The 27,781-nt window shown below is 34.4% G+C and overlaps 3 protein-coding genes across 7 annotated transcripts in view; 2 read left to right on the top strand and 1 right to left on the bottom strand.

The window, feature by feature from the left end:
• LOC140750984 (uncharacterized) overlaps nt 1-13,156 on the top strand; it is a 50,446-nt gene extending 37,290 nt beyond the window's left edge. For 4 of the 5 annotated variants that reach the window (XM_073084762.1, XM_073084764.1, XM_073084760.1 and 1 more), the window contains 12 exons: nt 2,255-2,374; nt 2,872-2,937; nt 4,592-4,726; nt 5,403-5,495; nt 6,286-6,402; nt 6,984-7,109; nt 7,524-7,652; nt 8,043-8,144; nt 8,255-8,332; nt 8,719-8,817; nt 12,087-12,182; nt 12,723-13,156. In XM_073084762.1, coding sequence (XP_072940863.1) covers nt 2,255-2,374; nt 2,872-2,937; nt 4,592-4,726; nt 5,403-5,495; nt 6,286-6,402; nt 6,984-7,109; nt 7,524-7,652; nt 8,043-8,144; nt 8,255-8,332; nt 8,719-8,817; nt 12,087-12,182; nt 12,723-13,015 — 1,454 coding nt within the window. In that variant the 3' untranslated portion in view covers nt 13,016-13,156. The remainder of the gene's footprint in view (nt 1-2,254; nt 2,375-2,871; nt 2,938-4,591; nt 4,727-5,402; nt 5,496-6,285; nt 6,403-6,983; nt 7,110-7,523; nt 7,653-8,042; nt 8,145-8,254; nt 8,333-8,718; nt 8,818-12,086; nt 12,183-12,722) is intronic. The other variant, XM_073084763.1, reaches the window with a different exon arrangement.
• A 1,874-nt stretch (nt 13,157-15,030) lies between these two features.
• Pex7 (peroxisomal biogenesis factor 7) lies at nt 15,031-24,090 on the bottom strand. The gene is made up of 8 exons (XM_073084328.1): nt 23,900-24,090; nt 20,945-21,158; nt 19,186-19,368; nt 18,547-18,732; nt 17,579-17,696; nt 16,928-17,012; nt 16,190-16,358; nt 15,031-15,507 (listed from the first exon to the last, which is right to left on the bottom strand). Exons 2-7 carry the CDS (start codon nt 21,143-21,145, stop codon nt 16,199-16,201), a joined length of 933 nt encoding a protein of 310 aa, XP_072940429.1. The 5' UTR covers nt 21,146-21,158; nt 23,900-24,090; the 3' UTR covers nt 15,031-15,507; nt 16,190-16,198.
• A 201-nt stretch (nt 24,091-24,291) lies between these two features.
• On the top strand, nt 24,292-27,474 carry Arr2 (arrestin 2). The gene is made up of 6 exons (XM_073084327.1): nt 24,292-24,614; nt 24,692-24,898; nt 25,172-25,303; nt 25,521-25,872; nt 26,003-26,197; nt 26,294-27,474. Exons 1-6 carry the CDS (start codon nt 24,426-24,428, stop codon nt 26,440-26,442), a joined length of 1,224 nt encoding a protein of 407 aa, XP_072940428.1. The 5' UTR covers nt 24,292-24,425; the 3' UTR covers nt 26,443-27,474.
• Nucleotides 27,475-27,781: the final 307 nt, after the last annotated feature.

Below are 27,781 nucleotides of genomic sequence, written 5' to 3'. Positions count from 1 at the left end.
CGATAGTTTTCTAAATTTTTTTCTACCAACACTTCTTTCTAAACGTCAGCTGTCAACGTCAATGGTCATTCAAAGTGAAAAGTTCATTTTAACGGTCATTTTCTCCCAAAATTTGAAATAGGTTTTGAAACTACGCCCTGAAAAATTCCTCTAAGTATGCAATTGTCTTTATTTCGTAAAGTAGGACATGTATTTTATCTATTACTATAAAGATAACGTACGAAATAAGTTACGTTGGTATATTTTTTCTCATTCGAAAATAGTGGGAAATTATTAACCTATAGCCGTGTATGAAATCTTCAAGTGGGAAATTGTTTCCCTATAACCCTTAAGGATTACGAAATGTTTTGATTATTTTTAGAATCATAAGTAAAAAATACAAAAGAGTTGATTAATTATATTTGTTTATTATTATAATAAATAATTCATTTAATGTTGCATTGTCAATTTTTTCCCCTGTATAAAAATCGACGTGTAAGGACGCTGACAAAAGTTAGTCAAGTGGTAAATTATTATGTTCATGGCTATAGGGAAATAATTTCCCACTACAAAAAAAAAACTACTTGCTACCTACTATTTTTTTTTTTAGTATTCAAGTCTTTAATCTCAATATAACCTCGTACTGGTGTATTAAAATCAACTTGTTTGAAGCCATGGCCGATTAAGGGTTAACCCTATACTTGACATTGTGCACTTAAATGCACATTAGAATCAGATTTTTTTTTTCGGATAATGCGACATCGGATCTTACTAATAATAACTGAAAGCAAATTAGCAAACGTTTCTTTATGTCAGAAAATGAAATCAATATCTGTCTCGTTCACACATTGTAAATGGTAAACAAAATAGCGAGCCGTCATTCAGCGCCTGCGCAACGCTCTCTAAGAATCTTATTTTATGTGAATGAAATTAAGTTACATGTACGAAATTTATATAATCTTACTTTCTGCAAGCTTTATGCAATGTTTTGGTGATATTTTTTTGAGATATAATGTTTTGAATATATAGTAATTCATGACTTTTGTTATGTGTGCATTAAAATGCACACGGCCAACGACATACAATATTACTGTTTGTCAATATTGTGTCTTTAAATGCACACTGCCAACTTTGCTACTATATACTAAGGTTCTGCACACAAGGTAGGGGGTTGGGTGAACAAAGTTCAGACAGAGTTTTCTTTTTTATAATTCATGACTGAAATTAATATTTCCCCGTTTCCACTAAATTCCCAGTCCTTAGCTTGCAATATTTTTTTCAGATGACTGGAGGCCGAAAAGTTCTAGCTTTGGTGTCGAAATTGCGTAATTAAATCGGATGTAGAATTCAGCAAATCCCTAGAAAGATGAATTCCAGATGTCTAGGTCTCATAAAGACGTCCCTGAACTCAAGTCCTGTCCAATCAATAGCGTCTTCTGTCAAAAATGTAAACATCTCCAATAATGGTGATTCCAGAACATCTGCAATATCAATCCCAGATAAGACCAAATTCCCACTTGAGGTCGGCTATAGATGCGCCACTAGCCCTGAAGACTAAGCTGGAATGCCTCAGAAAAGTATATCTTCTTACCACATCCTTCAAACAAGTGGAATAAAGTCCAATCATATGCTCAAATTTAATACAACATTCTAACGGAAACATGGATGCAGGTCTAAACAGACAAGTCGCTTTATAGCGTACAAATGTGATAGGCCATTGTTAGTATTGTCCACACAGATCCTGGACATCTTCGTTTGTAATTCCTGGTTGCTGTTTCGTCATGGGAACAGCGGTAAACAAAAATTATTGCCACTCAAAAAGTTTCGAGTCGCTTTATGTAGGAACTGTGTTTTTTTGGGAGGAGGTCTTCTAATCTCTCAACTCAACTAAAATATCTCAAAACTTGTTGACATGTCATAACTTCCGAGACTTTTATCTTTAGTATTTTCAAAATGTATGATATTTTTTATATTTTTTAATTATTTCTTAGTTTAGTGAGTACTTGGCGGTGTGCATTTAAAGACACATATTTTTTTTCTCGTGAACCTGGCAGTGTACACTTAAAGACACATACTATATTCTGAAAACTGAAATTCAGAGATTTTTTATTTTATTTTTCCTAATATCCTTATAACCCAATTAACGCAGGGAAGTAGCAAAAGTATAATTTTTTTAGGATAAAATTCTCTGCCAAGTATAGGGTTAAAGTAACATGATGCAACCCATCCTTAGTTCATTCACTCCCAAGTCCATTACGAAAATACCATATTTCAGTAACACCCCTGCCGGCCGTATCGAATGAAAGTGTTTTAGATGTTCTGCCAGCTAAGGAACACTTAACTGAGCCTACAGACTCATCGCAGGATTGTAAAATGGTGGATGAAATAACATCAGGTAGGTGAAAATTTCTCTACGGAAAGCTTTGGGGAGCAAATCTTAGCATATATAATTTTGGATACAAGTTGTTTTTTTTCTCCACTGCATTCTAAGAGCAACACTTAATAGATATTATGATCTATATATAACCTATTTCTTTTTGTGTATAAATTGGTTATTTCGTTAAAAAAAATACCTTTGTTGTCTATTAAAAAACAGCACCTCATCTTCAAAACACAACATTTTAACTTATTGCCTGAATTGTGATGTTATACTGATGAGTTACTATTACTATTTCCTTGTTAATGTACTCGTAATTGTAACTATTTTGTTAACTAAGACTAACTGACAGAACTTTAATAACTTTTAACTTCGGTCACTTACTCATACTGTATGATGTATCCAGTTTCTTCTTATACAATGTGCTCACGATATAAATCAATATTCAATTCAAACATGAATGACATACATATGAAAAGTTTAATCAAATGCCGGATCAGAGTTCTCGTTTTCAGATAAAATTGTACCAAAAGAAATGAAAGAGACAGTTATTCAGGCGTCTCCGACTGTGCGTGATTCAGGTGAAATTATTTTCTCATTTTCCTATTGAGATCATTCGTGATTTAAGTCATACAAATAAAGATTTTCGCTACTTTTGTATCAATTACGTAGTGTAAGGTCTTAAACATACATACGATACGACATTATATCTTGGTACCATGAATGCCACCACGTCGTGTCGTGAAAACTAGTGGTACAATCCCAATAGAAACTTATGTAATTGTGCATTTTTGCCTTCTTAATAATAGCCCAAGGAGACCATGTCTACATCGGTACATATCTCTTTCGTCGAAGAACGTCATCGCATTGAAAACCTTGTGCGATACGTTGTGTCACGATATGATGTCCTGTCGTGTCGTGATAAGCGTCGAAGATTACCACGTCACGACTTCGGCTCGCGACGCGATATCGCAACGTGCCACGATTTTATGCCCGATATTAATGATCACAATTTCGCCTACCTAAGAACGGCAATTTTAGTGTCAAGTTTCAAACTTTTGCCGGCCGAACATTGAATAAATTAAGCATTAATAAAGTGTAGTAAGGATTGTCAAACTTTGTTTTGTATGACTTAATTCATATTGGTTTCTTGTTTTTAATACCTTGAATTATTAGTAATACAAGTGAATTTCTACTCCAGTGAGAAGCAATAACACAAAGAATGGTTCCAAATTCGGTATCATATTAAAACTGGACCGAAATTATGAGAGCAATTGCGTTATAACCATTAACATTGAATCACTGTCTAGAAAATCAAAATAGGTAGGCATTTTTCAATGCTTTTATATGATAAGATTGTTACTTAGGGGCATAGATTAGTAAAGATTACTCACTCCTGACAAGAAAATGTACCCAGTTTTGACAATTGACATAGTTGCGTAAAAAAGTTTTGCCACGTCTCCGTGCTAAAATGTCCCTAAAATTTTTGAAATAATTGTTTATTTATTATGTAAATTGTACATTGTAATTGTAAATTACGCAGTATTAGTGATTTATTTGTAAATTGTCTCAAAAAATGTTTTTATTTGTCAAGAATTCAAAAAAAGAACTTACTATAATAAGCCATTTGTGGCTTCATTCAATTTTAGGGCGGCGAAGTATCTTTACTAATCTATGCTTAGGGGCAAAAAGATTACTTTTGAATCCAAAGTCACGAGGTTAGGTAGGTATTTATAGAATAAATTCATTTCTTTTATTCATTAATTTTTAAATCAAAATTTCATACTTGTTAATGTGCTTTTCTAAGAAAAACATTGTGGGAAAATAGAAAAACTTTTGTTCAATAAAGCTTTTACTAAAAGTACATTTCTTCGCGCCATATTGGTAATGATAAAGAACACCTAAAAACCATTATGTACAAAATAATCTTATTTATATTACAAATCTATATTAAATATAGAAGCAATTTTATATAAACGATTAATCCTTATGATCACTAAAAATTAATTTTGTATTTGATTTGTATAAATGTGTATTAGTGTGTAATGTAAATAGTGTGTAACGTGTATGTGCATGTGAAAAAGCAATTTAATAGACAAAAACTAATGATCTCATATAGATAATGAATATCATTAATTGTTTAAATAATATTAATTATTATTTTTGGCTTTCAGAAGTGATCTTTTTATACCCTAAATTATTAAACAGTTGTCACGATAATGTATTTAATTCCAGGTCTTGACTCCACATATTTGCCGAAGACAGAACAGAAATCTGCCAGCGTACTGACATCCCGATATATCCTCGCCGATCCGAAACCATGTTGTTTATCAAGAAATATTAATTTTGGAAGTAGTGAAGCTTGCCAAGGTTGATTTGTATTATACTAGCAGTACCCCGCCTTTGGTTCAATCATAATAAAATATAGCCTATAGCACTCCTGTATAGTACCTATAGCTTTCTGATTGTGAAAGAATTTTCATGATAGATTCAGTATTTCCGAAGATTAGCCCTTACAAAAAAACAAAAAATCAAAGTTACAAACTTTACCTCTTTATAATATTAGTTTAGATTAAAATATGTTGAGAAATAGAAAGTTGAGACATTTTTTAGAAAAGAACGTTGAGATGAGTAAAGTTATCAATATGAAAGCACCTTTTGTTCTCACAAATGTGTATGTGATATCTTCCAATGATTTCGTACATTCATTCATTATAGAAATACATAAGTATAAATACATAAGATATTCATTTGAATATCTATATCTTATATATAAAATTCTCGTGTCACAAGGGTAGTTACCGTACTCCTCCGAAACGGCTTTACCGATATTCACCAAATTTTATATACATATTCAGTAGGTCTGAGAATCGGCTATCTATTTTTCATACCCCTAAGTGATAAGGGTTGTTCACCCTTAATTTTTTTTTATATACATGGCAACACAACGTCAGGTAGTAAAATTATAAATAGATAAATAATATAATTATTATTTTTTCTAATTATATCGCTTTACGTGTAAACATCATATTATATTATCTTACAGAATGTTTATTTGTATACGATCAACCACGTTGCATAGTGCACAAGCATCAAGAAGATGCTGCCATACAAAGACAGCCGTCTGGTCGTGATTTTGGTGAGATTGTCTTTTCAGTTTTCTTAAAATCATAGATGAAATAAATCAAATTATAACGAGTCCTAGATATACCTACGTTTGTGGACTTATATAAAAAATAATAAAATAGCCGCACATAAAATCACGTCCAAGGGTGCCACGAATCAATGGATGCCCCGGATCGACGTCGACATAAGATTGAAAATGTATTCAGTGAAGAAGATCAAACAATTAATTGATGAGGTAACACTAAAAACTAACAATTGACCATTGAACTTCAGTTTTAAGAAACAATAAAATTATAGTTCAAAAAACTAAAAAACACGCTTGTGTGTATATGATTGTGTTTGTGTGTATATGATTCTAAACTAAAAATCACACTATAACAATTACGCCTAATGAAACTAAAAAGCAATAATTATTTGAAATCTAAACTTGCGATGAACTTTGCTGAAGGTGCTTGAAAAATCTCGCCTCGAAAATCGTTAATCCTGAGGATGTTGATAAGGACAATGGTACACAATTATTAAAATCGTGTATTGTCATCGGTTTTTGATAATTCTTCAAAATTTTGAATTGAACTGAACGTTCAAAGTGGATAGAAATCGGGCTCAAAGATTCCGTTACTGTTACGTACATACATACATACAAACGTACAACCCAAGCTAATAAAAGCGTGTTAAAAATAGTAGGTACTTACATAATTTTTGGCGTAGGTTCTCACGATCTCAGTCACGATACTGTGTTTTCAGCAGACTGCGAATTCAATTAAAATGTATGTTATTACTATTTATTATTAAATGTATTTTAGAAATGAATTCAGTAAAACAAGAAGTCAGTCGTCGTTCTGCGTGCTTGGCTGCGTGTGTGACGTCATCACATGCGCGGGTCGTTTCACAACAACTTGTCGGGCAAATTTTGCCCCGAGGTAAGTTAATTCTTTTCACAGAGAAATTCTACTTTCTTTCCACGTGGCCTATGATATTGTCATTAATAGGTAGTGTGTTAATAACATAACAGATTATTACTTTATGAAGTTCATTCAAATAAAACTACAAAGCTAGCTAGACTAAAATATAAGCAAAACTTGCCTATGCCATTACTATGAAGGTGGTAGAACCCTTTGTGGTTCGACTCCAGCGGCACCATCAACACACCTATTTCTGCCTAATAACAGCAGCGTTAGGCGCTGCTGTGTTCCGTTTTGAAAGGTGTGGTAAGGGAGACATACTTTTCCGTGGCGTTCCAGCTTAGTCCGCGGTAGCGGCGCATCTGTGGCCGGCCTCAGGTAGGAATATCTAATCTTATCTGGGATTTATTACAGATGTCCATGGGCGGCAGTAGCCACTTACCATCAGGTGGACTGCATGCTCGTCTGCTACTCCTATTTTATAAACAAAAAACTATATATATTGTCACATTTTCTTAATAAATTTTACTTGCCATCAAATTAATATGTTACTCACCATGTGTTCGGTTGAAATTGTGAATTATATTTTCACTTATTAGAAATGGATTCAGTGAAGGAAGAACAAAGCAATCAAAGGCAGGAAGCGTTATCACTCGCGGAAAATGTCTCGCACCACTCGGAGCGAGACAGTAACGCCCTCATCGCAGAAGTGCACACTTCGGAAGGTACCCTCTATTTTACAACGTTATTAGCACACGCACATTATTAGTAGGTACCACAGATTTTTAATATCATTATCTGTATATATAATAATTTAAGCAATTATCGGTCGTTGAATTGGGTGTAAAATAATAGGTCCTAATAAATTTAAGATTTTTAACTACTTTTAAAATATCGTCTGTACAGTTTAACTTAGACCGTAGATAACACAACCATATTTATATTATGTAAAATTACAATAATAACAGACAGCGCAAACATCAATCCGGTAGCTTAAGAAACTTTTACAAAATTTCTTGTATAGCTTACTACTGAGTAAAGATATTTTTAAAAATTCATTGTCTAAAAAGTTCAAATAATAAATGAAAGCGTTAAAAAAATTATAAATATTGATATTCATTCTTACACGATCGTTTTAGAAAAAGCTTCATTAAAAGAAGTTACATATTCGACCGGGGTCCTCACATCACAGATGGTCACGGGAGACGCCATGCAACAGTGTCAGCGGCGCAGTAGCGACCTCAGTGGAGGAGTTCTCACACCTCAAGGTTCTCGCACCACTATAGTAGAAGTAGTAGTAGGGCCAATGAGAATCGCGGTACAAATGATTGCATACGGATTTGAAATATGTGGTTTGGTATAGCTTTTCTTTTTCATTTTCTTTAAATTGTAGAGGAATTAGCTGCTACAAGTTTTTTTTTTTAATTTGCCTTCCTAAGAATTGTTCTCCGCAACGAAATTGCATTGAGTTAGGATTAAAATGTGTCTCTATACTATATCCCATATAGGGATTGTATCCTATTATTATTAATGTTCCCTGAGAAATACCAACAGTAGATAAAGATATGAAATACTCGTAAGTAGGGCAAATGTTTTTCACCGCGTGTTTTTTAGCCTATTGCGTGATAATATTAAATTGTTTTAATTAAATATTTTAGCATATAAGGCACTATACGAAACAACTAAATCACTAATCAAGGATAAATCAAAATCGCAAACACCAATCCATTCACCAGTTCGTGGGTCTATTACTGAAAAAGGTATCAATTACATGTTTTAAAATCTGTTATTGCATTTCTCATGACAAAAATTATAATCAATTTATTAGGCGTAAATGAGAAGCTAAAGTACTATTTTTTTACATTTCTAGGGACCGAAAAATCTGTAACCCAAAACCAACAAAACACATGTTTGCACTGTTGTTGTAATTTGAATCAAGATAAGAAAGGTAAGTAATTATTATCAGTTCTGTCTATATTATCAGTTTTTATCCGACAAGCTTTTATAATACTCTGCTTAACACTGTTGAACTCATAAAATGCTCTCCGACCTGATAGCTGGGAAACGATATCTTCTCAAATTATTACGTAGATTGTCTCATTTTCTTTCACCGTTATGCGAGTTAAATATTATTTAAGTACATACAAAACATGGAAGCAAACATAAAGCAAATGCCTGGCATTAAAACCCACCGCATTAGATACTGAAATTTACTATAAATTTACTTTTTAAGTGGTGAGGTTTTTTTGTCAGTGATGTTTAGGGCTTTTTATGGGGCATCTATAATTTAAAAAAATATTATTACAATTTGACTAAAACAGTATTCATTTGTAGATTCTTGCAGTCGATCTACTCAAGCTGTGTTCGAAGTCATGCAGATGTGTCCCCACTGTTGTTTTGAGACGCTTCATGAACCCATAGCCGAAAACATAGGTACATACTTGTATATAAAATAGTACACGAAAATAAGTACATCTAGTAAGATGTCACTACTGGCCGCGTAGCACGCAACCCCAAATGGCAAATTGATGCTACTTAAGGTCGATTACAGATATGTTACACTCTCTGAACACCAAAGAGGACCACATATATATGTAGGTATGCCTCATATCGGTATCTTCTTTGTTATTGCCTTTACATCCTATCGTAAGGCAGAACTAGTTATATTAATAACTAGCAGAACCCGCGGCTTCGCCCGCGTAAAAAAATCATAACATTACACATTATCATAAATGAAATTTGCACCCGTCCACGTTGTCGTGTATTTGTCTGAATCGACGTTATCTGAATTTCACGTTTCTAACTTCGAACCTAAAAGATTCCCGTATACATACATATAACACTTCTTTTACCTCGTTAGTAGAATTTCAAAAACATTCCTATGTACATGCAACAATAAATACTTTATCAGCAAATTTCTGAAAACTAATATTCAACACCAGCGGTCGGCAAACCGACACCCACGGGTGGTGTGTGACCCGCGACTTTACCTTGTAGCCCGCGGGTCTGCGCGTTACTAATAATTGGCCAAGTGCAAGTCAAACTCGCATCTGGAGGGGTCCGTACAACCGAAATTTTCATTTTTTTTTTAAATTTCTAGTATTTAATATTGCAGCAGCCATTAAAGTACACACATTGTGAAAATTTGAACTGTCTACCTCTAACGGTTCAAAAGTCAGTTGGAAAAATATCGAATAGCAGTTTGTTGTATGGGGACCCCTTTTTGTTTTCAACTTTTTTATTTTTAGTATTTGTTGTTATTCCGGCCACTGTTATACCTCCTCTGTAAGAATTTCAAATTTCTATCTATTACGGTTCCAGAGAAAGAGCCCTGTGACACACGGACAGACGGACAGACAGCGAAGTCTTAGTAATAGGGTTCCGTTTTTATCCTTTAGGTACGGAACCCTAAAAAACCGCTATTCTGCACTTCGGCACGCGCAATACATTTCCATGTTAAAAATATATGTTACGACGGCCCGTGGAATTTCGCCCTACACTAAACCTCTCTGTACTTTATTCTTTTTCCAGACACGCCAAAGGAAGTAACGTCAATAGCGGTTTTTAAAGAAACTTTCTTTACTTATAGTACCCTAACGGGGTTGATTGTTGAGTTGCTAAAAATGCTGAAACAGATGTGTAAACAGAAAGGCATAATAAAAACAGCCTTTTATAGCCGTCTTAAGGGTTGATCTAAAAAAAACAGTGACCCAGATGTTTCATTGAGTTTTATGATAATTTTTCATTATTTCCAAATTAACGGGTTATAAAATAAAGTTTCAACCCCTATTTAACGACCTTACGGGTAGATTTTCAAAAAATGGAAAAAATAAGTGACCTATTATTTACAACCTGAAAGCAAAATACCAATTTTCATAGACTTTGCTTCGTAATAAGCTTACTTCTAAACAAACTTTCAACCCCTGTATTACCCACTTAGGGGTAGATTTTCCATAAATGGTGTTAAAAAATTTATATCCTTCCAAAAACGGTGAAGTAGGTGTTCTACTATTTTCAATCAGAAAGCAGAATACTAAATTACATAGACTTTGCTCTAAAACCTGCGAACTTCTTAACGAAGTTTCTACCCCTATTTTATCCTCTTAAGGGTAGATTTTCCATAAACGTTGTTAAAGAAGATCTATTATTTCGAACCAGAAAGCTATTTTTACAATCCTTGTTTCCAAATTAACGGATTTTAAATAAAGTTCTATCCCCTATTAATCGAACTTAAGGGTTGATTTTACGGTAAAATAAGTGTTCTATTATTTTCACTCAGAAAGCTGAATACCAATTTTCAAAGACTTTGTTTCAAATTCTGCGTTCTGCCCAACAAACTTTCAACCCCTATTTTACGCTCTTAAGGGTAGATTTCCATAAATGATATTAAAAAAGTTCTATTATTTCCCACAGGAAAGCCAAATGCAAGATTTTATAGTCCTTGCTTCCGAATTAACGAAGTTTGAAATATAATTCCAACCCCCATTTAACGACCTTGAGGGATAATTTTCCAAAAACAATGAAAAAGGTGTTTAATTTAAAGTACAAAGCAGCAACAGTTAAAAGCCGAATGGAAAAATAAAAATATTGTAAAAAATTAATTAGTCATATTATTTTAATGTCAAAATTAAAATTTACATTTTTATTAAAAAAAAAAACGTATAAATTTCGAAGTATTTATTCTTGGTTGTTTAACAGGACGAAACAAAAAATCGTTTCAAAATTTGATCTATTCCAGCTGTTAATTAAATATTTTTACTTTTTTTTTATTTTTATTTTACACCGTGCATTTTTTCTAAGGGCATTATTCCCGAACTCTATTCCAGCCTAGTTTCAAAGTTCTAAAAGCTATAGATTGTAGTACACATTTTTTTTTAAATTTTAAAAATTAAAAAATTCTTGGAATTGAATATCATAAAATTAGTTTTTAATAAACTCAAACATGACAATAAAAATATTTTAGACAGGTTTTAAAGTTCTTAAAGCAATAGATTGGAAGATACAAATTTTTAATATTTTTAACGCCCCCGCACAACCCTCTTAGGGTTGAATATCATAAAATTCATTTTTAGTAAATTCAAACATGCCAAAAGAAATATTCTGGCCAAGTTTCAGAGTTCCAAAAGCTATAGATTGGAAAAAACATTTTTTTTTTTTATTTTTAACGCCCCCGCACAGCCCTCTGGGCGTGAAACATCATAAAATTTGTTCTTAGTAAACTCATAGATGCTAAAAAAATTTTTTGGTCAGATTTCAGAGTTTTAAAAGCGATAGATTGGAAGATAATTTTTTTTTAATTTTCAACGCCCCCGCACTCCCCTCTAGGGGTGGAATATCATAATATTAGTTTTTAGTAAATTCAAACATGCCAAAAAGAATATCCTGACTAAGTTTCATACCTATAAGAGCTGTAGTTTTAAAATGTGATTTTTTTTAATTAACACCCCCGCAACCCCTCTTGGGGGTGGAATTTCGTAAAATCCGTTCTTAGCTGACCTCTACTCGGTGAAAAGAATATTCCTACCAAATTTCAAGTCTTTAGCTCAAATGGTTCCAGAGATATCGTGATGAGTGACTATATACGTGGAAATCTCTTATATATATATAGATTATATAGCAGACTCCTACCCGTATGAATATATCATAGTACATAAGTTCTATTACTTTCAACATAATATATAAATCTTATATGTATTTTATAGACACTGTAGAAGAATACGTCAAATCATATCTAATGACTTCCTGTCGCTACTACACCAATATGCTGACAAAACAATTGGATAGAGTCAAGGAAAACTGTAAGCATTAACAATTTCTCTTGTTTGAAATAAATATCATATTTGGCCCTAACCAGACCATCAAAATGAAAAATTTAAATTCGTTTCCATAAAACAAGTTTAAATGGCTGATGGGTTTGACTGAGACTCCTAATTGTTCAGAGTGTAATACAGTAGACGATATCCTTCATTCATGTGCTGGTGGAATGTGTTCGCAACGAGGCACTCAGGCAGGAGCTGGGATTTTTTCACCGAGAGTATAACATTGGCGGGTGTAATAGCATTCTGTCTTCCCCAGAGTCTGAGGAAGCCAGAATGCTTATCAAATTATATTTAGAGGGATGTAATAGCATTCTGTCTTCCCCAGAGTCTGAGGAAGCCAGAATTCTTATCAAATTATATTTGGAGGGATGACATTGTAGATGTAATATGTGACGGGCTTTATGGGGGTGACATAGTCACTATGTTACAAAACCCCTTTTTTTTAATAAATATTAAAAAAATCGTACCATTGTTGGAACTTGAAACATACTTTCACCTACCTCACCTTATTATTTTCAGTGAAAAAGCATCTAACGCCACCTGGTGAAAGTGTGTGCAAAGCTCCGTCTATATCAAAACTTCTTATCGAAGCTTGCACTATGAAGCCAAGCGGACGGCAAGACGACTGCTGCCAAACAATAAAAGTTCGATCGACCCTGAATATTTTCAGTAATCCCCCATCCCTGATGAACGCGCTAAGTGCGACGGATTTTCGAGAAAATCAGGACAAACAGGATTTGAAAACTATGTACTACATGCTTTCGTCGATAGAGGGCAGGGTGCGCAGATTGAAAAATAACTTGATAACTTAGTTCCAATATTTCTTGATAGATGGCGTTATACTAAACTGTTTTCGTTGAAGTCATGTACTATAAATACACAATTTTGGATTGGTGCCTATTATAAAAACTGAAAATATTGTAAACTTACTATGCATTAAAAATGTAAAAATAAAAGTATTAACGTCTTTTGTTTCGTGTCCCTTTTTTAACATAACGATAAATACTTTTCATGAGTTGATAAATGGTTCACTTTTCATACATATTATTTTAACATACAATCACGCAAGTCCTCGTAAGCCCTTCTATGCCCTTTAAAGGACACGCTGCTCTTATCGACAGGAATAGAAAACACTAAATAAAAAAACAAAATTGTTATAGTAGGCATATAATAACAAAAGTATATAATACTATGTACAAATCAGAAATGCATCTATCATTAAAAACATTGCTATTGACAGTTTAAACCACCTAATAAATCAATAAACACATTATGGAATGTTTACACGCCAATAAAACATATTAATTTGTGATAAAAATTACAATAAATGCTTAGTTTATTTTGATTAAACTATTGCATATATTACTTACAACAAAAAAAGATATTAAAACAGATTATATAAAATTAATACCTTGCTTTGAATATATCTGTGGCACTTTATGAGTGCTTACGGTCCATTTTAGTCTGAGATAAGGTTTATAGATACAGTTTTTCATAAATACACCCAGAAAAACGAAGAGATTTTTTTTTAAATACGTTGACAATGACAATTTTAAACTGGATTTATTAATTTCAATTTGCCAGAAAAATCGAAGTAATATTAAAAACTGTGATAAATGTTAATTTATTTTTTACATATGACATTACTTTTAAATTTCGAAACTACAGACCATGTGTTTTGCAAAATCCCAATTGAAAAAATACGATAATATCCAATACACTTTAACAAAAATACGAAACGAATAAAAAAATTATAACATTTATAACATATCTATTATTAATACTCTATGAAACGTTGACATATTACGGGCAATAAATTTAAAATCCAACCACGGGATCTACGTCCATATTTTCCGAAAGACAACCATAATACATATAAAAACTTTAGAACTAAACAAAAAACATGCGTATTTATATAATTTAATTAATACTTGTATTTTATTTAAACGCAGACAGATACAAATAATCACGCAGTGAGATTTGATACCACCAGAAAAAGTAAACAAATACTTTGAAACAAACACGTCAAACAGAGCTCATGTTAAGCCATGCCTAATAATATTGGTCTCACTATTTCGTGCGCTTGTCCGAGCCAATCAACATACTAAATTTGACAAATTTCGATCTTCCTATTACAATCGTCAAATTTCGATCATTAGTAACCAAAACATTAGATAGACTGATTATTAACAACGGGTTACAGCTAATTATTTGCTATCGAAACGCCTGCTATCTATACTAATAATAATAATATAATAATAATATTATAAAGAGGAAAACTTTGTTTGTTTGATTGTAATGAATAGGCTCAAAAACTACTGGACCGATTTTAAAAATTCTTTCACCATTCGAAAGCTACATTATTCACGAATAACATAGGCTATATTTTATATGAAATATATTTGATAGATAGATTTTGAGGCGGTACAAAGTTTGCCGCGTCAGCTAGTTACTAAAATAAATGTATAAAATTTTTGCCTAAATTTAATCGAAAATGATCGTAATTTGACAATTTGTAGTAGGCACAAATTAAAAAATTTCGACAAACATTAGATAGATTACGTATTTACTAATGGGCTTGGACTAATCAGCTTGCAATATTAGCCAACCAATATACAATCTGCGAGAATTAACATATAGTTTGAACCGATCAACATGTCATTGTAATTTGAGGTAACCAACGTACAATTTCAACCAATCATATTGCAATCTCACTCAGCTCAAAATATGAACCAATCATTTTGCAGCTTCATCCAATCAATATACAGTCACAGCCAATCAGATTGTTTGAATACGATTAATTCAGACCGTTTTACCTGCTTTCTACTTTGTTACATCTTATATATAAAATTCTCGTGTCACAATGTTAGTTACCGTACTCCTCCGAAACGGCCTTACCGATTTTCACCAAATTTTATATGCATATTCAGTAGGTCTGAGAATCGGCTACTATCTATTTTTCATACCCCTAAGTAATAAAGGTTGTTCACCCTTAATATTTCTTTTATTTATATGACCACACAACGTTTGCCGGGTCAGCTAGTAACTCAATAAAACTCATATACAATATACAAAAATGCAAAATAATTTGAATAATAAACATTAAACTATGCACTATACTCTTATACATACAACCCTATGTTTCCAACCACTTCCTACAAAATCCCTGTTTCTTCCTAACCAATACACCAGTCAATGAACAATATACTTTATTTAAGCGTTCTTTGAGAATGTCACATTTGGCACAGTACTGTTGTACACACAGCCGTTGAGAATAACTTCACTGTCATAGAAGTTGTCGCATCTGAAAATTAAATAAAAATTATTAAAATTAGAGAAACAGAAATCTAAATTCATCATTTAGATATCTGTCTGGCCGGGGATCGAACCCGGGACCCTTTGCGCATCAGACCGGTATGGTGACCGCTCCGCCACGCGGGTCGTCTGACTGAAAAAGTTATTTTAACTTTCATACATAACTCTTATATTTGACAATATATTCTACAAGATTTGCTATTGTGTTCAAATACAGAAATTAGGGGTGCTTTTTATAAATTAAGGTACGTTTGATTTCATCCAGTATCAAGTTTAATGTTCATGCTATGTACATTTTTTTTTAAATGTTTTTATTATTTCGTATCAGCCTATTTATATAATAATGTATATATCCCAAGTTAAAAAATAAAATATGATAGGAATTACACTTTTAGTGAGATCTCATATCAACAGAAAAGTAACTAAGTGTACAAAGTGTACTACAAAAATTTTGCTGCGCACATGTTATAAATGATCTTAAAATTCAATCAAAGGTATGTGAAGTCTACGAATTCGCACTTGGCCAGCGCGGTAGACTATGGCTTACTCCTTCTCATTTTGAGAGGAGACCCGTGCCCAGCAATGGGACAGTAATGGGTTGATTATGATGATGAAAACTCAATAAGGGTTCTATAAAAACCACCATCACCACAATGATGTTAAATACTCACAATATTCAATCAAGTGAGCGATCTGGGCGTGAACACGTGTACCAATGAGTCCCAACCGCAGTCCGCTATCTGATGGGGCCTCAGACCGTTCCAGTCCAAACCGTACGTGAACTCCGAGTGATGTCTGATCGTCTCCAGGGGATCACAGCCGCGCTTTAGGTCCCATATTCTGTAACATTTGTACATTGTAGAATAAATAACAGATTTTTAGAAAAATATATATACGTAACCTTTTCCTACATAAGCTAGAAAGCCATATTACTTCCTAATTCATGCTTTTCTGATCCTCAACACATAAGCACGTACGCAATATCGGTTATTGAACAGGGACCTATTTTTCATTCAGTAGTCTATCCATACGTCATACATTTCAAAATTAATTAAAAATCGAATAAAATCGATATAAGTTATATCTGAATAGATATAACTTATATTTTATTATCATTTATTATGATACACCCACAAACATAACTACTTGCATGTATTTTAATTTTAGCATAAAAATAAATATTGACACTTTTTTTTATTTCTGTTTGATGTATACAATATTTGATGTATACAATATAATGTATACAATATTTGTCGCAGCCAACTATCTTAATTTACTACGCGCCGGTTAATTAAGAGGCTAGGCCGTTAATTGAACGACTGCTTGCGGTACTTGACTGCAACATATCAATACCCCCATGCTTAATTTAAACACTGGGGTCTAATTTAATAAGTAACATTCCAATTTACCTTGTGGTGAAGTCATATGACACAGCGGCTAACACTGATGGAGCGTGGGGGGAGAACTGCACTCTTCTCACAGCGCATTCACACCCTGAAACATCCAGTTGGAAAATTAAGGACGAATCTCTTAATCAAATATGCTGAAAAATAAGGTTCCATGAAAAAAAAAATTATACATTTTGTACAGAAATGTAAGTCACGCAACGAAATTCAATAAACAAAATAATTAAAATTCTAATTATTTATTACGTCTACGTATAGTGTCTGCCGCCCATAGATATATCATGGATGTCAAACAAATTCGAGATTACCTAAAATTGGCTATAAATGTATTGGTACTTCACTGAACACTGAACGTGCTTCACACTATTTTCAAAAGGTGAGGTATAGTCCGCGCCAAACTTTTAGTCCGCTCTGAAGCTGTTACAACTACAAGCATATACTACGTAGCAACAGTAAGGGCACACTAACGCAGCTATGTACCTCAGGGCGAGAGCGGGCAGCGGAGGGTGCCGGGGGGTCCCGTGCTGTCTTTGACCCGTTGATATCTACAATTTGCTGTTGCGACGCGACTCACTTCTATATTCAGAGTGGACTAGAAGTTGGGCGCGTACTCTAAAAGTTGGTGCTTATATCACCTTTAATAGCACTACCAACCTTTAAGTGTGAACATTGGTGAAGTGAGCCTCCTTAGATCCCAGCCTCGTACAAGCCCGTCCGAGCCGGCAGTGGCCAGCGCGTGCGACTCTGTACGACTCCAATCACACGATAACACCTGGAAATAAATAAATAATATTATACAACTTCCCCAGATGGGTTCTAGGCATGATTTGATAAAAAAAAATGTATCTTCGGTGTCGGTAAATATATTATTCTTAATGTTGACGATCCTCCAAATTAAGTTCAAATAAGTTCAAGTTATAATGGTATAGCGGTCGGTGGAAAATACCGATATTACTAAAAAGCTAGTAGAAGACCGTGAACATGTTTGTACTCGGTCTGCGGATGTATAGCTAAAAGACATCATTACATCTCGTACATTGTACATTCAGCATCCTGAGCCTTCACTCAGCAGATCTAAAAGGCTCCATAACCATATACAACTTCAGGTGCCCGCCAGCGGACACGACAGTTCAGCATGGTAAGTTGCTACTACCGCCCATGGACATCTGTAATTAATTCCAGATAGGACTAGATATTCCTACCTGAGATCGGCCTCAGATGCGCCTCTACTTCTGAGGACTAAGCTGGAACGCCTCAGAAAACGATGTCTCCCTTACCACACCCTTCAAACAAGAACACAGCAACGCTTAACACTGATGTTATTAGGTAGAAATAGTTGTAGCAGTGGTGCCGCCGGAGTCGTTCTACCACCTTTAGCTTACAGGATTATTACTTCAGCATCATGTGCCTTGACCGCCGCAGCCAGACTCACAGGTTCTGTGACCGTCCACAGCTTGAGATGCCCATCGCCCGATACAGACACGAAGGTTCTTAGCGAGTGTTGGGATCAGGCCACCATATACACTAATAGGGTGTATATGGCATACTAACGAATGTGTTTAGGCACATCTCGGTCTCTAAATTATTCATTTAGATTAAATTATTTCTAACAAGTCTATTACCTCAGCATCATGTGCCTTGACCGCCGCAGCCGGTCTGACTGGTTCTGTGACCGTCCACAGCTTGAGATGACCATCGCCCGATACGGACGCGAAGGTTCCCGGCGAGTGATGGGAAAAGGCCGCCGTGTACACTAGTTGAGAGTGGCCCGCGAATGTATTTAAACAGGATTCGGTCTCTGGATCCCACTGAAATGAGAAATAAATTTTATGGTGAAAATTGTGCACAAATTTAATATAATATAATATATGTTTATATGTGCTGCACATATTTATGTAAAATAGAGTAAGTAGTTCCGGCCTTTTATTTCTTTTAAAAGCCCAAAAAAATCCTCGTGCCAATAACCACCTCTACAAATACCTCGTACTACCTCGTAGTCTCACGCCAGGATTTTTATATCTGCATGAGAAAGACATACCTATACAAAAACGAGTACACCCAGATCCAAAAACCTTCTCACTTTATATACCTACTAGCTGCAAACTTTGTGTTGCCATATAAATAATAAAATGTTAAGGGTGAACAACCCTTATCACTTAGGGGTATGAAAAATACATAGTAGCCGATTCTCAGACCTACTTACTGAATATGCAGATAAAATTTGGTGAAAATCGGTAAAGTCGTTTCTTTCTAATTCTTACCAATTTAACGCTAGTATCCCAGCTAGCGGTCAGCAGGTGGGATCTCGGCCAGTCCACGGAGCACACCTCGCTGTGGTGCGCTCGTAACACACGCAACGGCGCCGCGCAGCCGCTCCGCCAGATGATCACCGCGCCGTCGCCCGCCCCACACGCCGCTACGTCCTCCGTCGTGCCTGACCATGTCTGGAAATAAAACAATATTTTAAAGATTTCATGTGTTTTATTGAACAAAAACGTTACAAAAATACATAGTAGGTTTTTTTTATAATATACAAGTAGAAGACGAGCATGCAGTCCCCTAGTGTGTGGCTACTGTCGTCTATGGACATCTGGAATCAACTCAAAATAGGATTAAATATTCCTACCTGAGGTCGGCCACAGATTCGCCGCTACCCCAGAGGACTAAGCTGGAACGCCTCGGAAAAGTACGTCTCGCTTAACACACCCTTCAATCAAACCAGAACACAGAAGCGCTTAACTCTGCTGTTATGATGCAGAAATAGGTATGGCGGTGATGCCGCCAGAGTTGAACCACAAAGGGTTCTACCACCTTCAATTTAATTTGTAAATGGTATTTGTAAAAATATGCAATTGTAAGAAACTGTGTCGCACATGTTTACGCCCATACCAGGTAACCGCCTGTAACCACTTAAGTTTAGAATCATTGTTCTATATGGCTACCACTACTGCTACTAGTATCTCTTGACCATAGGCGACAATAACAACTTACCGTCAGCGTAAACATTTACAATTTTTATTACAAGAAAATAATAGGGCACATCTCATCTCAGGAAGAAGGGAGTTCGTTCGAAGAAGGGAATTCCACGTAGGTACTACGAACGGCTTTACGAAAAAAAGCATTCTTATTTTAACAGAGCAAAATTTATTTCATTTACCAAAACAATTCAGGAAACATTCAACCGTACCTATTAGGTCTTAAGCTTTACCTACTGTGATCGTAACAAGATTATCCTTATAACCACTAAATTCCCCAATAACGTTAATCACGATGTGAGTAAAAAACCTATGAGCGTAAGTCGACATTCTATTTATATGTGAAGGCAAAAGACAAATGAACGGGTAAGCCTCTTAACTGCCTGTGAACAAGTGTGCACGCATATTCTACACTCGTATGGGTTCTCTTGTGTAAGTAAAATGCCTGTATAAGCTAGAATTGTACTGTAACCAACGACCGGTTCAAGATGGGTTGAAAAATGTTTTATAATGATATACTTTGTAAATATGTGTTATTTTTATCAAAATAAAAATATGTTATTGTGATTGTCTTTTTTTTCTGTAGCAAACGAAGCTACCTAGCCGATGTTCATTGCCTATCATGGATATTTACAATAAAAGCCATAAAGTACAAGGGTTCTACCTAATGCCGATTTTCATAGATGCTTTACCACTCATGAGTACTATAATCGTCGCCTCGTAAGTCAGCCTGCATCTCCTTCCATCGAAACGCAAAACCTACTGCATGTTAGAAATAGTTGTGGCAAATGTACCACCCATATCGAGCAATACTGGCCCTACTACCTTTCATAGTAAAGTCTTGTAAAATAATAGCAATCATGTAATCCATATACGAGATAAGATTTTATTTGTTCATGGGGTCAAGAAAATTTATTCTTCATAATGTTTAGTTTTAGTCAAAGTACTTTTAAACAATTTAACATAATCTGTAAATAGGCAATTATGTATTGTATATATTTTTTAACAACATGAAAGAAAATGACGTTTAATAATTACAACATACCACATCAAACAGCCCATCGCTCCACTCCAGCTTCTGCAGCTCGAGCATGGTGTTGCCATCCGGAGCCAGCTCCAGGAAGAACAGCGTTCCTCCTCCAGCGAGGCCATAGTACTGGCTGGTGGCCACCGCGAGCACATTGGGCTGCGTGCGAGAGAACCGCACGCTGTAGCCGTGCCTTCCAGGAGTTAGGAAGGTCGGCATGCTGATGGTGTAACTGAAATAAAAAAACATAAAAATAATTTTATATATTAAAAATATTATATAAACAAATCCTTTAAATAAAATTCTCGTGTCACAATGTTAGTTACCATTCTCCTCTGAAACAGCTATACCGGTTTTTCACTAAGTTTTATATGCATATTCAGTAGGTCTGAGATTCGGCTACTATCTATTTTTCATAACCCTAAGTGATAAGGGTTGTTCACCCTTAACATTTTTTTATTTATATGGCAACTCAATGTTTTCCGGGTCAGCTAGTAAATATATAATATTAACATCGTTAATTTTCATATTCCACTTACATTTGGTACCAATATGGGTGTATAAAAATGCATTGGGTTCACCATCTTTGACTTGGAATGACATAACTAAGATAACCATGCATTGATTGAAACCAAATGTGTATGCAAAATTTGAGCTCAATCAACTTTGTAAAGTAGTTAAAAATTCAGTTGCAAAATTTGACTCTCACATACATACGAACTATCAAAGCAAATTAATTAAATGTTTGGAAAAATAATTGAAATATTGTATGTATAGCTACTATTATTGATCAATTACTACTGTTTATTTACTAACAAAACTGTGGCAAAAAACACAAACAAGAAGTGCCTTTTTTAATGAAATAATTATTGAAAAGGAATTTTCGAAAAATCATCCTCAAGGAGGTTATGCAAAGGATTTTTAAGAAACATAATACATAATTATAGAAAATTATAGAAAACTTATAACAATAATCTGATTTCTTTGATTTTGATTTGATTTTGATGGATTTTCTGTAAGGGTACCATGATCGCACATGTGCTAAATTGTCCAACAATAATAATTATAATTATGACATACAGTTTTATAGGTATTTGTGCCTCGTAACAGCAGTGTAAAGCTGGTGATTTGTGGTCTGAAGGGCATGATAAAACAGATTCACCTTGAAGTCTTCAAAATTAGTCTATCATTGACTTCAAGTTAGACTTCTGGTCTATATGAAATTGGTGTCGGGATGGCCAAATTACATTGATTATGATGCACTATTGTTTCCTACTGTTTTATTCAAAAATATATTAGATCATTATTATAACTTGATTTTGCATAGAGTGTAGGTTCACTCTATGCAATATATTTGTATTAGAGTACATACATACATCATAAGTGAAGTGATGTTTACAAACATTAGTTTAAAACAGCTTCATATTACTTACTTATTTTTAATTTCATGAACCAACCAGACAACTAAAAGGAGCTAACAAGACTAAATATATGCAGATAATAAGTTTATTATCATTCTATTATCTACAGTAATAAAATGCAAATGGTTATTATCTGAAATATTTTTTCGACAAATGACATATTTTACACTTACAAATATTAACATAAAGTACATTAATTTTATTTTAACAATGCTATATTCTTGGCCAGCACGGTGGACTATGGCCTTATTCTTCTCATTCTGAGAGAAGACCTATGCCCAACAGTGGGACAGTGGACAGGGGGTAGAAAGGCACAAAGGGCACAAATGAAAAGCAAACGCTATATTACCAGAATTATTACTTTAAAAGAAATATTGCTTTAAAAGCACATTGTAAATAATATTAGACTTTAACTAGACAATGACTGAACATAGTAAATGTCTAAATAAGACCACAAACAGTCCGGCTAGTCTGTGGGAATGTTATTATGCTTAAGATCCACATCTGCTACATTTCAATGGCTTCCTCTTAGTACCAAGGTTACGTGATATAACAGTGTCTCTATAATATACCCTTTTAATACTTAGCACATGTCATGTATATGTCAGGTTTTGTACTTCTTCAAAAAAATAATAATAAAAACAATTAAAATATGTTATCTGATGTTTACTATCAAGAAATAACTATTGTCTCTAAAATATAAGGTGTATACTTTAATGCAGTAGTTAAACATTGAATTTATTTTAAATACTACTTAAGATATATGTATTCTTCTAGGAAGGTAAAGGAGGTATGTTGCATTATGCAATAGTGTGTATTAGTGGTAAGAATGTTATCAAAGTATATTGGGGTTTATAAAATATAACAATTAATAAAAATAAAATTTTAGGCATACAATAGCACCACTACCCCATACCCTCATAAGTGATTATTAGCACATTAGGATAAAAGAAATAACTAATAAGTGGATAAGTAATAGATAAAAGCTAACATCTAACATAACCCAAGAATATTCATTCTAGTAAACAATCATGCAAGTAAGATGGATACAACAATTAGCTACTACACAATTATCTATCCAAATAACTAAGCTATGAGGTGTACTGGACCCATGTTGTGTCAATGCAATAGATGATGACACAGTTTCAAACAGACTTGTCTGTAGTGTGCTTGTAACATGTTTAACTACTCAAATTCTACAAACTCAAATCCTTTGAGAGTATGGATGCTATAAATCCTTGTTTAACAATTATATAAATTGATATTTACTTAGTTGCCATCTCCTCCTGAACAATTCGGAAATATGCAGGTAAAAGACATTTTTATGGGGGACTTATCTCTCAGTACTAATCCTGAGTGAATATTAACGTAAATTTACCCAAAAGAAATCAACAAAATAAACTATGTTGTTCTATAGTTGGCTTCTACGGTTAGTACAATGAACTATTATAACATGAGATCTACAAATTGTTATGCGTACTAATAAAATAAAATTGAACGGCTAAAACAAAATAATACGATAAAAAAAGGATAAGATGTTTTTCTAACTTACAGTATGCTCAATTACATATTCTTATAAGTCGATTGACTTTCCATTTACGCAGAATTTGCCTGGAATTTTTCCTTCGCATTCAATTCTCATTGCTTATTGGAATTGTTTTTACAAAATTGACGAAAATTAAAAATACTGAAACCATTCCTTCTGTTCCTAAATTGTCAAAGTCAAAATCAGAAACGTCAATATGACGTAGACTTATCGTGACGTTTCAATGAACGAAAATTATTAAACACCGATTAAAGAGATGGGCATTCAAATATCGATTCAGCCACGGTATGCGTCACACGATTTTAATCCTATTTGCACTCTACGAATAAATCCTATTATACTGTTATTTCATGCTGAAAGAAACCTCACATGTTACGCTTATAAATAGGGAAAATTCTGAATAAGAAATCATTTGTGGCGGACGCTTAGCTAGTTAACACTATCTAAGTAACGACATAAATTTTCAAAGTACACATACTCCCCTTACCCCAGTTATTTCATTTTCATTCCCAGTTAACCGAAATCAAGCAAAATGCTTGACTGCCTATCCTTAGCGTTCGTCGTGGCCGTAAAGGTCTTTAAGAAAACCACTCCCAATGGAAAAGTCACCGTTTACCTTGGAAAGCGCGACTTCATTGATCATATAGATTACTGCGATCCCGTTGATGGAGTTGTGGTAGTCGACACCGAGTACCTGAAAGGAAGAAAAGTGTTCGCTCAGGTATACAAGTGATATGTGTTTAGTGCTCAAGTGCTGGTTTTAGTGAAGTGAAAGTTAAACGTATCTGTTTTCTTCAGCTTGTTACGACCTACCGCTTCGGTCGTGAAGAGGATGAGGTGATGGGAGTGAAGTTCTCTAGGGAAATGGTCATTGGACAGGAGCAGGTTGTGCCCATGATCAACGCTAAGATGGAATTGACCTCCGTGCAGGAGAAACTTCTGAAGAAACTTGGACCCAATGCCTATCCCTTTACTTTCACTTTCCCTGACACGTCGCCCAGTTCGGTAATACCTTAAATCCAGATTTTCTTATCCAATAATTGGATAAATGTTTCCCTGTTATTGGAATGTTAAATTTACTTTAAAATTATTTTCCACAAGATTAAGACTGGATATTGTCTGATTGGATATTTGCCCTATTTTAGATTTGGATTTTACATAATATAAAAGAATATAACTACTTTAATCTATCGAAATATGGTTCACTATTTATATTTAACTCTCTCATTCTAACTAACCATTCAATCAAATTAAATAATGTTTTTAATCTTCCACTAGGTAACTCTGCAACCCGCCGAAGAAGACCAGGGCAAGCCAATGGGCGTTGACTATGTTGTGAGAACTTACGTCGGGGAGAGCGAGGACCAGAAGACCCATAAGCGAAGCTCGGTGACCCTCGCTATCAAGAAGGTGATATTCCTTTTCATTTTCAGTTTACATTGGAAGATGCCAGATGTGTTAGGCACACAATCTCGCTGATGGTAAGCGATGATGAGGCCTAAGATGAAGCAAACTTGCTTAGAAGAAGCCAATTCACTCGCGTTTGAAAGACTCCCAGGGTATATTATTCGTATTATATTGTTGAAGCTTTTTATTATGTATTACCTAATAATCTCTAAACTTACAGCTTCAACACGCCCCATCTACCCGCGGCCGACGTCTTCCCAGCTCACTTGTGAGCAAAGGTTTTACTTTCAGCAATGGCAAAATCAGTCTGGAAGTAACTCTTGACAAGGAAATCTACTACCATGGAGAGAAGCTTGCCGCCAACATTATCGTATCCAACAACTCCAGGAAATCCGTCCGCAACATCCGCGCCATGGTCGTGCAACATGTTGAGATCACGATGATCAACTCTCAATTTACCCGCCAAGTAGCGTCTCTGGAAAGCCGTGAGGGATGCCCGGTTACCCCCGGCGCAAGTTTGTCCAAGACCTTCTACCTAGTGCCTTTGGCCCGCAGCAATAAGGACATTCGAGGTGCGTTCGGCGTTTAAATTTTACTAAGTAATTTAGTGTAGGGGTAAAATATTGCTACTGCTACTACTACTAATGGTTATCGGTCCTGTTACAATTTTCGTTTGTAACACTTGTCTGTTGTTATATATAGGCGTGGCTTTGGATGGACACTTGAAAGATGATGACGTCAACTTGGCTAGCTCTACTTTGGTGACTGAAGGCAAGTGCCCTGCTGACGCCATGGGTATTGTGGTGTCCTACTCTGTACGCGTGAAGCTGAACTGCGGAACTCTTGGTGGAGAACTCGTGACTGATGTGCCATTCAAACTACTGCATCCCGCTGAAGGTACATTAACGTTTAATAGAAAATACAATTGAAAATCTCCAGGGTTGTTGTGTTTTTACAATAACACTAATTTAAATTCAATATTTCATAATATAGGAACTATTGAGCGTTCACGCACCAACGCTATGAAGAAGATGCAATCCATCGAGCGACACCGTTATGAGAACTCCCTCTACGCCAATGACGAGGAAGACAACATCGTATTTGAGGACTTTGCCCGCCTCAGGATGAATGAGCCTGAATAAAGAGGCAATATTTCTAAAACAATCGCAAAACATTATCCAAAATCCAAAAAAATCGGCACTTATGAAGATGTAACGCAATATTCACTCCTACGCTTATTCACCTAATAATCTTATAATGAACGCAACCTAGTAATTAATAAGACAATTAATTTATACCAAATCATATTGTAGTTGACAATTGCGCTATTGTATTTAATTGCTCTTCTTATACTTAAAATAATATTCTAGTGGGCTTTGAATGTTGGTTTCCGTCACATGTGCGTGGGTACTTTCCTCTTAGTGTATTATAATGAACAAGTATAATTCATGTTACAGATACAAGTGGCTTAATATCCTTCATTGAGTAACATGTGTTCTTATTCAAAGGACGGTTGGTGTACAAACCGAAGTAGAATAAATCAAGAAAAGTAGCAAGCGTTTTCACCAAAATACACATTACATCGCAAAAAATATTGATGAACGTTTAAAATGAACTTTTCTGATGAATAAATAACGATTAACAAATCAATTTGTCCAGAAATTAAAGAACACTGGAATAACAATGATAGGGTTAATTATAAATAACTGCTTATTTAACGTACTTATATTATCGCTTTAGGCTATTTTAATCGCTTTTTAGACTTTTTTTAGAATAGTGTGCTTATAAGCACTTGTTTTTTGTAACATGTAATTAAAATGTTTTTTTTTTTATAAATGTAACTTATATTGTTATTAATTTATGGATTAACATACTAATATAATAGTGCAAATTTCACTACAACAATTCAAATGGACAATTATTTTTTTTATTAATTACGAATTGCAATGTATTACAATTTTAATAAATGTGCTTCATCTCCGAATAACATCTTAAACTCAATGACTCCATCGCTTGATTTAATTTATATTATTATGCTTATTGATTTGCTTGAATAATTGGTATATTCTAATAGGAACTGCTAAAAATAATGTTTGTGTTTTAAAAATGTAACTCTTACCTTGTTTTGTCGTGTAGTATTCTAAAAGATTTTAAATAAAATTAACATCACAAAATTGTCTTTTACTTTTAAACTAAATGATTATAGTTAAACAATATAATCGAATTGCACTCAAAAGTACGAATCGATGTTGACCCTATGACGTCTTGTACATCACTGAAAACGTTCAGAAATGCAATTGAGAAGAAGTTACGACCTTCTTTGCATATTTTTTTTGGTATTATCTTTAAAAGGGTTGGTATTGCCCCGCATAATTTTTTTCACCACCCTTCATAAAGTCAACACCGTACAAGTTGCTCGTCACTCATTGTTAAAAGTGACCTGCAAGAAAGATGTCGTATTTGGGTACTTGACAGTTATAA

This window comes from Epargyreus clarus, unplaced genomic scaffold (genome assembly GCF_041222505.1).
Source record: "Epargyreus clarus isolate Ecla_fem2 unplaced genomic scaffold, WU_Ecla_fem_2.2 ptg000021l, whole genome shotgun sequence".
NCBI lineage: Eukaryota > Metazoa > Arthropoda > Insecta > Lepidoptera > Hesperiidae > Epargyreus > Epargyreus clarus.
The sequence above is the reverse complement of the archived record's forward strand: the minus strand, read 5'-3'. Positions and strand labels throughout refer to the sequence as shown.